At 36.6% G+C, this 9865-nt stretch overlaps 1 protein-coding gene, 1 long non-coding RNA gene and 1 other non-coding gene across 4 annotated transcripts; 2 read left to right on the top strand and 1 right to left on the bottom strand.

Moving 5' to 3' along the window:
• The first annotated feature begins 66 nt into the window (after window positions 1-66).
• Window positions 67-5071, top strand: LOC122070449. 2 transcript variants are annotated; one of them, XR_006137787.1, is made up of 3 exons: window positions 67-1805; window positions 2751-3140; window positions 4855-5071. It is a non-coding gene; the product is annotated as an uncharacterized LOC122070449 (long non-coding RNA). The 2 variants fall into 2 exon arrangements; XR_006137786.1 differs by lacking the exon at window positions 4855-5071 and having other exon boundaries at window positions 2751-3217.
• A 3707-nt stretch (window positions 5072-8778) lies between these two features.
• LOC122070448 (probable carboxylesterase 18) lies at window positions 8779-9180 on the bottom strand. The gene has a single exon (XM_042634600.1). It carries the CDS (start codon window positions 9178-9180, stop codon window positions 8779-8781), a length of 402 nt encoding a protein of 133 aa, XP_042490534.1.
• Window positions 9181-9751: 571 nt separating this feature from the next.
• TRNAV-CAC lies at window positions 9752-9825 on the top strand. The gene has a single exon. It is a non-coding gene; the product is annotated as a tRNA-Val (tRNA).
• The last annotated feature ends 40 nt before the right edge of the window (window positions 9826-9865 follow it).

Genomic DNA, 9865 nt, shown 5'->3' with positions numbered 1-9865 from the left:
AAAAAAAAAAAGACGTAGACGAAGAAGAACCAGAGGAAGAAGAAGCAGAGGAAGAAGAGGGAAAAAAGGAAAAAAAAGAATCGTAGGCGAAGAAGAAGCAGAGGAAGAAGAGGGAAAAAAAAATCGTAGCTTGAAGACGAACTAGCAGGGAGGGAAAAAAAAATTACAAACATACCTTTTTCTTTGTAATGGCAGAGGAAGTTGAAGAGAGAGTCGCAGAGTTGTGTTCAATCGGTTGGTTGAATCCAAAGTTCTCCGACGATTGTTAGATTGTAATGGCAGAGTCGCAGAGAGTTCACCGGCCGGTAGAGAGAACCAAAGAAACATGGAGGGTTTTAAAAAAAACCTTGCATGTTATATTTCCCCCCACCACCAAACCTTTTTTTTTTGTTGTTCACTTGAGAGTAAAATGATTCCATGCATCTCACACCATTTAAAAACCTGTACTTCATCAAATGAAAAATTAAGAATTAGAATATAAAAAACAAATAATTAAGTGAAAGTTTAAAAAAAAAAAAAAACCAAGGCGGTCGCCTTTCATAACAAGTCGTCCAAGGCGACGCCTTTTGGACGCCTTTATACCAAAGGCGACCGCCTTTTATACTTCAGCAATGGCGTCCCTCGCCCTGATCCTAAAAAACCGCTTGGACGCCAAGGCGTCGCCTTGACAACTATGAATTGGTGTTTGATCCAATTGACTCTTTGCGGTGTGAAGTTCAAGAGGTCTCTTCAACTATTCTTTCTTTCTTTTCAAAGTTAATTGCAAGGTTCTTCAAACTAGGTAAGTAATCTGAATTTTTCTGCAAAATTTCTGGGTTAAGCTCTCTGTTTCCTATTCTGTCGACCTAGTCTATTTTGGAGTTTTGGCCACCCGATTGCTTTGAGATTTTGGTCAATTGTTAGGACCATTAAGAAGGGGACTCGATCCAATTTTGAGACAGATCAGACCTCTGGTTCAGTTGTTGTGTAGTGATCTGCAGTCCTGACCGATAATGGATTCTGCCCAGAAATTCTTGTCTGATTTCTGATTCCTGTTGAGGTTGGTTGTTGCTTATATTTTCTCAAGGGATTAGACCTTCTAATCAGTATTTAGACTTGCTACTTGTTCCTTAAACATCTACTGCTGAAGTTTCTGAAGTATTAGAATCGATGGTCAGGTTTCAGATTCTGCTGTGCAGAATTGAGTCTTGAATTGATTTGTCTATTTTGGTTGTTCTTAGTTTAAAAGTTCCTGCAGTTTGGGGCTGGTTTGGTTGTCAAATCCATTCCTACATTACCCCCTAAGAAGTCTCTCATTGGAATTGAGGTAAGTTGATTTGTTGTTCTCTATGGTCAGCAGTGTTTATATTTGCTCAATTTGTATAAAGCATAAAAGAAGCCACACAAAGGCCAGATTCCCCTACTATTGCTTTTACTATGTTCGAGTGCTTCTTCGACAACATTGAATCCTCATCTAAGGGTGACTAAATCTCTTAGTTTTGATAGCTTCGCACTAGATGCGGTTCTGTTTGTTGCGTTGTAAATTTTTTCATACAAATGATATTTTACATGAATTTTTTTTTTTAATTTCTTACATTTTTCGTCAATACAAATAGTGGAAAACTATTTTACAGATATTTTTTCCTTTTCGGTTTTCACCTCAGAAACAAACATGGGATTCACAAAAGGGAACGTGGCTTGGGACATTTGTGACGAAAATGGTGCTTTTATTTTGACAGGTACACACTATAGATGCTTTAGTGCTCCAATAACAACAACAATAGCATAAGCAATTAAGCAAGGATTGAAGTTGGCAAGGAAGAAAGGTCTATCTCAAATTCAAGAATTCTCAGATTGAAGTATAGTATTTCACTAGTGTAATTCTATTGATAAAAGCATCACCTGATACAAAAAATATATATGTTTTATTTAATAGACTTCAGAAAGTAGTTATAGAATATGTTTTTTAAGATACCATGTCAAGCAAATTAAGGCCTGAGTGTTGATCTTTAAAGGGAGATGTGCTCTTTATTCATATACAAAGTGGGTGATTTCTTTTTTGATTGTATTTAGATGTGTAGTTAGGTGGATAGTGTAGTCTTTAGGTTTTTCAATTTACCATGGTTGTCACTTTGGCAAACTCATTTTAATGCAAGCATTCATTCTGTTTCTTATTATAAAAAAATATAGTTCTTCAAGTCAACTGTACACACAATCAGGACTGACAAAACTAGATTAGGCAATGAGATGGATACAGAAGGAGATAACAGGGTTTTGTGCATAAATAATTTGTGATGGTCCTTAATCAAAAGGAATGGTATCCCCAAACATATGAGATCTATATTTATGAAGTATTACATTGGTTCTGACATGGAATATACTATTTGAGATTTAAATTCTCTTTAAGTATTTGTAACCATTAAGATGAGTCAAAATAACTATAACAAAACATCGACCAACCACACCTACTCATCACTATCAAAATCATGATGTCTTAAGTTATTAGGACAAGTTATGAATCTAGTACATTGTACCACAAATTAAAAGACATCTAAACTTGAACATATTTGGACATCCACTTCTATCCAATGCCTAATGACTGCTGAAATGGAGAGTAAGGAATATTTTTGTCAAGACCCTATTTCTCATATTCTGTTTTTTTCATAGTTTCTATTTGTTGTTGTTCTATGGTTTCTTATTCTATTTTTTCATAGTTTCTATCTTCCTTATTCATGTTCTGTTTTTTCATATGGACACAATCATTTGGTAAGAAATCCCATGGTCGAGTGCGCCTAGTTGGAGTTGGGATAAGCCCAAAAGACCTTGATTCGTCAAAATATAATACCGCATTCAACTGGAAGAACAAGGAGCTGCAAAATAAAGTGGAGATGCTAGAGGAGAAGATGGAATTAAAGAAGAAGAAGAATGAAGATGTGATTAGCAGTATGCAATCACAAACTGAAAAACTTACCCAACTCTTCATGAATAGAACCTTATAGGATTCAGTTAATCTAGATAATGTTTAGCACTTCTAAATTTTGATGTTAGAGACTATAGTTTTATAGATAACGATATCCAATCATCTTCTGTTTTGAAAAACCAGGATGTAACTAATCGAGATTTCAGCTTCTATATGAATCTTATACATTTTCTACTATTGGGTAAGACAATTCTTCCTCTTATAAATGAAAGTATATATGTCAACACATTTTCTGTTATACATGTGTTGATTTACAAACTGTCATGTAAGTTTTGGCTTGAATTTGTTTTGTGTTCATCTTCTTCTTCTTCCCATGTTGCTATAACCAAAACAGAGTTGGGCGGTTGGGCCCAAATAATGCATAAAAATTATGTTACTTTGGTCCTGACTTTGCTTTCTGGTTTTTTGTTTCAAAAAGATTTCTGTTTCCCTCATTTTATACATTTCTGTCAACTTCTTCATAGTTGTTAACTTTTGAATCTAGTAAAAATTGTTGTGACTATTTTAAAATTTTCTCTTAATTATTCTCTTCTAGTTGATGAAGAGGCATTTTTTTGTTCTATTTTTTATAGCCCAAATGGATACGATTATCTCTCTATAAGGATAGGATAATACTCAAGACATTATGTAGAAGAAATATTTTCACTAAACCTAAAGTATGTACAATATTTATTCTTTTGGGATGACTCTGTATTAGCTACGGCACATTTAAAGCTAAATTACAGATGGCTCCAATAATGAAGTCATTTTCGAATTAGAGTTTGTCCTTATTGACCGCTTCAATTTCATTAGGGCTTGAGGCCTTTTTGCATGTTGGAACTTTTTTAAAAGTTTCAAAATATGTACCGTGGTTATTTATTTATTTTTTTTTATACCATCTTTCTTCAAACAATCTTGTCTCTATGATCTTTTCTAATTCACTTTGATAATTTGATCTAGCATCTAGGACAATTGTTTCTAGGAAAGAAACTGTCATTCATCCCTAGTTCTTGGACCATGGCTGTTCCTGAGTCATGTGAGTTGCTACTAAGGAGTAGGTTTTATTAGAGTGATGCTCACTTTGTGAGAGTATAAGTTCCAATTCTGGTGCACTTTGTGGTGTACTGCCCATTTAGAATCTCCTTCGTTCATCCCTAGTACTAGGATGGGGCTGTTCCTACTCATGTGAGTTGCTACTAAGAATTCAGTTTTATTAGAGTGACCCTCACTTTGTGAGGGTAAAATTTTCAATTCTGTTGCACTTTGTGCTATGCTGTCCATTAGAATTTCCTCCTTTCATTTGGAATCCAGTTGACGTGGGAATGCCTGAAGCTTCAAATAGTAATATCTCTAATTTTGAAGGCTCAATATGTTGTTCAAGAGAGGTTAGTATGTTTGACATTGAATTTTAAGGTTTTTTTTTGAATTCTAAAATTTTATACGGGCTATTTTCTTCACTATCCCTTGGGAGGAAGTAGGTTAGGCTGTCAAGGGAAGTGCTAAAATGTTATTAGAATTATACTAGAAGTCCTCATCAGTCATAGTCCAAGTAAAAGTTTCTATGGAGTTTCCAGAGTTTGACTTGGAATTTGAAAAGGCATGGGTTAGAGAATGGTTATTTTTAGCTATCAAACTAATAGAATTGTTCATAATTGGAACTGGATTGGAAGAATTGTGAGTGATGCTCCATTTTGTAGCAAACCATGGTTGAATTGAAGCTAAGTTTTGCAGTGATTAATGTATGACACTAAAATCAAGCTCGTCAATTTCTTTTTTTCATTCTCTAACTGGACCTGATTAGAAAGTGTTTAGTCGTCTGTACTTGTTTTCTTCATTCACTAAAATCAATTGGTTTGATTCAAACCATACTGTTAATCAAATGTGCTTGTTGACTGAAAATTTGCTACATTGTGCAGGTTGACATAATTGTGGTGAGTTGCTCTTCTTCTAAAGATTTATGACGTAGACAATGAGGACATCATTTCACATGATAGGAAAAATGTATATTGCTACTTTGAGTACAATGGTTTCATTATTTTTGTAATGTTTTCAATTCCTTTTGCTTAGGCTTAGAGAACTGAGTCTGTAGAACAATATTTTGAAATGATCCACAATCATTTTCTCTTTTGTCAAGACTTGTTTAATCATCTCAATCATTTCTTCTTTTGTCAAGACTTCTTGTTTAATCTTCTTTGTTTTTTTGGTTGGATGAGTGTGGGGGACCTATAATTGTATAAATCTATGCAAAGGGGGGCAACCTTAAAGGGTCATAAGGTGGCAAAGATTGGTGTATTCATGCATAAATTTGTGCATTACAATTAAAAAAAAAAACCCTATAGGGGAGGTAATAAAAACTGCTACTAAAACTAGTGAATATTATATCTTTAGTGGTGGTAAACGATCCGCCCCAATATATGCCTTTAGTGGTGGTATGTATCCTATCCCAAATGACATTATTATTAGCGGCGGAATAAATTCGGCCCATAAGATATAGTTTTATATGCTTTTAAATACGGCTATTATATATTAGCGAGGATAATTATCTGCCCCTAAAGTGTACATCTTGAGCGATAGATTTTATAAGCGCCCCTAAAAACCCCTTTTACTTGTGGAGGCAAAAAACCACCCCTAAGCAACAGTGGCACCACATTTAGTGATGGGTATCCGATGGTTTTTTATAGTTTTAGCGGCAGAAAAAAACCACCCCTAACGACCCTTTTTTTGTAGTTTATTATGATACTTAGAGTTCTTTTGACATCTTGGATGACATATATGAAGTTTTGACTTTTTCATACTTATGGTGTGTTAATTTGGAATTGATGTTGAATGCTATATTTTAGATGATATATCTTGAAACTTTCTTATTTACCTCCTAAGAAGGCTTATGGAAGTATTTAGAGCCCATAATAAGGACTACATATGGTCTCTATTGACCTAGAAAAAACCTATAATAGAGTACCGAGAGAGCTGATTTGGCATGTCCTATAGAAGAGAAGGCACATGATTAACTATGTAGATATAAATAAGGATATTTACGATGGAGCAGTGACAAGTGTCAAAATGGCAGAAGGTTAATGTAAATAATTCCCAATCACAATTGGGTTACACTAAGGATCTACTCTAAGCCCTAATTTATTTGCACTCATTATGGATGATCTAACTAGGCACATCCAAAACTCGGTTCTGTGGTGTATACTATTTTCTGATGACATTGTTTTGATAGATAAAACTTTGGAAGGGATTAATACTAAACTGGCGCTTTGGAGATCAAGCTTGGAATCAAGAGTTTTTAGGATAAGCAGAACGAAGACAAAATATATGATGTGCCCCTTTAGTCAATCGAGAGAAGGGGAGGGAGTATAAAAACTTGGGGAAATGGAACTGCTCTAGAGTGACTGCTTTGAATACCTAGGGCCTATCATTGATAAAGAGGGAAATATAGAGAAAGATGTTGCCACAGGATTAAAGTGGAGTGGATGAAATGACGAGATGCATCGGGACTGTTATATGACAAAAGAATACCTATTAAACTTAAGAGAAAAATTTATAGGACAATCATACGACCAACTATGACATATGGAGTGGAGCGTTGGACAGTCAAGAAGAGTACTTTAAATAAACTAAGTGTCGCAGAGATGAGCATATTGAGAGGGTTGTGCGGAAAGACTAGGAGAGATTATATTAGAAATGAGTTGGGGGTTGCACCAATCCAAGGCAAGCTCTGTGAGAGCCAGTTGAGGTAGCATGATCATGTTCAATGAAGACCTACGAATGTTCCAGTAAAGAAGAGTGACCAAATTCATTTGGAGGGAGCTAGAAGAGGTAGATGCATGCCTAAGATGACTATTGATGAACTAGTAAGAAAAGATATGCTTATGGTAGGATCCGATTTTAGTATGGCTTCAGATAGAGTTTTGTGGAGGACTAGGACCCATGTTGTCGACCCCTTATAGGGGATATTCTCATGATGCATTTTTCTCTACAGCTTTGCCTTCTTCTCTTATCTCTATTTCTCTCATTTTTAGCATTTCTTTTGTGCTTCTTCATTTCCCTATCGGATCCATGTAGCTGACCCCATTTAGTTGGGATAAGGTTATGGTTGTTGTTATTATTGTTATATATCTTGAAACTTTCTTATAAAAAAAAATTGGAACTTATGATGAGTTGTGGAATATATATGCATTAATGTTTGATGTTGTAATTGTTTTAAACACAACATCAAATAACAACTTCTCAATTTATACGAGTACACTTGCATTTTCTTAAACTAACATTTGAAACCTGTGGTCCTGTACTGTCTATTCCTATTCATTTGTGTTTCCTTTTTTTTTTCTTCTTTTACTGTACCGTGCAACATTTTCATCATTTAAAACCCATATCATAACTCTCCATTTTTTTTTTTTTTTTTGTTGTTTCCGTGTTTGCTAAATACAGTCTATCTCTCTTCTCTCCCTTTGGAAAAGTCTCTCAGCCCTCCCATTGGTGTGCCCAACTTCCTCTCTTTGGCCTTGTTTGTTCAGTGGAATAAAATGAGTGAGATATTAGAGGAAGTGGGTCCCACATAAATAGAGGGGTGAGGGAAAGAAAGAAAGAAGAGAACAGAAGGGAATGAAAGGAAAGGACAGAGAAAGAGAGAAGAGAAAGATGGAAAATCCAATTACTGTGGGCTCCACATTAAATAAATAACCATTTTCCCCTTTCTTTCTTCCTTTCTTCTTCTTTCTTTCTTTCTTTCTTTCTTTCTTTCTTTCTTTCTTTTCCCTTTTTTCTTCTTCTTCTTCATGGAGACAACCGACCGTTGCAACATGGCTCAGCTAGCGAATCAAATAATGTTGACAAACCATATAGTTAACTCATCTAGCAAATTCGACCACAAACATGGCATAGTTTTATACACAGTACGTGAATTAGAAAGAACTTACTCACTGGAATCCACCCACCCAATTTAAAGATTTATCCATTTCAATAAGAATTTCGTTACGCTCAGCAAACCTAGGAGTTATAGAATACCAATTTAAAGTCCAATCCATAATTCAAATGAGTTAAAAGTGCACAACAGAATGCACTAGTTAGCGAATGATGCCTTAGTCGAAGTGGGAAGCAAATAAATAGAGTAATTTATAGCGCCACCCCCTGGAAAATGCCATTATTATATGAACACCTCTTCTCTTTCACCAAATTAGACTCAGACCCCCTGTCGTCAGTTTCTGTTAAATGATGCTATGAAATGACTATTTAGCCCTTATGAGTAAGACTTCTTTTTTTTTTTTTTTTTTTGTAATACCTTATGAGTAAAAGACTAGGGCTAAATAGAATACAAGTTTAAGAAACAGAATGGAAGCAAAGCAACGGAGAAGGTCTAGTCGGTCTCATCTATGATGTTAATTTTAGAGAAAGAGAGAGAGAGAGAGAGATTAGAGACAGAAGTACAAACCTTCCATTTAGAGAAGATGGATATCCACACCCCTCGGCCCCGTCATGTTCACCGCTTCGTGGTCTCTATTCTCCCCTTCCAACACGAACGCCCTCCATACTCAATCCGTTCTTGGCATCGGCACCATTTGTCCCTTCCCCAGACGGATCTGTGACGCCTTCCTCTCTTTGCCGTCGAAGAAGGGTTGTACCGATATTTGTTGGATCACCCTCATGTTTCTGAACTCTGTTTCTCCGATCCTGCAAGCCAAGTGGTGAGCAAGGTTGGCTCCGGCACTATCGCCGACAAGAAAGCACTAAGAGAGATCGACATACGTTGTAAAATTGGGGAATTTTGCATCGTTGAGGAACTTGAGAGTATCAAAGCCATCATCGTACAGTGAGGGAAAGTGGTGCTCTGGAGAGAGTCAATAGTTGACAGAGATGAAGACGACAGGAATCTTGCGGGCGAGTCTGTGGCAGACATCGTGGTAGAAAAGGGAGTTGGGGCTGAAGAAGGCGAAGCCTCCGCCGTGGAAGTAGACGATGACGGGAAGGGTACCGTCACCACCGATGGGGGTTGTGTCAGTGGGTGTATAGAGGTGAAACCACAGGTTTTGGGTGGTGTCGACAGTTACATCGGAGGTTTTGACGCCGTTAATGGGTTTATCTCTGGCTTTGGCCTTCAGGTCCACGAAGTCGTGTAACGATGGTTGATGGTACCGTTGGGTCACTGTAAGATGTCCGTTAGTGCAGAAAGGAGAGAGAGCACGATCTTTGGCTTCCATGGGAAGCATTGGTTGTGAAGCCGTTGATTTCTCTTTGCTCATTATCTCGGTACTTTACAATTTTTAAGGGTAAGATTACTAATAGAGGGTAATTTTGGTACTTTACAATTTTTAAGGGTAAAATGATATTTAAAAAAAAAAAGGACCTGTTGATGTCAGCATTTGAGGTATATTCTCTAACAGTGACTAACGGCAGGGGGTCTGAGTCTAATTTGGTGAAAGAGAAAGGGTGTTCCTATAATATTGGCATTCTCCAGGGGGTGACACTGTAAATTACCCAAATAAATATGTGTTTATTAACAATAAAAATGAACTTAAAAGAGAGGAGGAGCTTCATTGGGTGGACGGGGGTGGGAGGGGGGGAAGAATTTTGTTCTAATCTCGCTCTACCGAAAATGGTAGGATTTTGCGAACGGGTGGGTGGGAAAATTCTCCTACTATGTTAGCTGACAAGGCCATTAATTACCAAAACAATTGTCTAGTAGTTTCCCAGGAAAGGTATCCAAAAAACTACGGATTTTGGAAAAGATCCATATTACATCATCTCATTTTAGCGTCTGAGCCGACATAATCTTAAAGTTCATATATTTAGTGTAAAACGTTGTCACATATCGTCTGGGTGGTGTAGTTGGTTATCACGCTAGTCTCACACACTAGAGGTCCCCGGTTCGAACCCGGGCTCAGACAATTTTGAAAAGAATTGTTAAAATTTTTGTTTTCTTGAATG

This window comes from Macadamia integrifolia, unplaced genomic scaffold (genome assembly GCF_013358625.1).
Source record: "Macadamia integrifolia cultivar HAES 741 unplaced genomic scaffold, SCU_Mint_v3 scaffold928, whole genome shotgun sequence".
NCBI classification, from domain to species: domain Eukaryota; kingdom Viridiplantae; phylum Streptophyta; class Magnoliopsida; order Proteales; family Proteaceae; genus Macadamia; species Macadamia integrifolia.
Note: the sequence above shows the minus strand (reverse complement) of the source record. Positions and strands in the feature narration are given on the sequence as shown.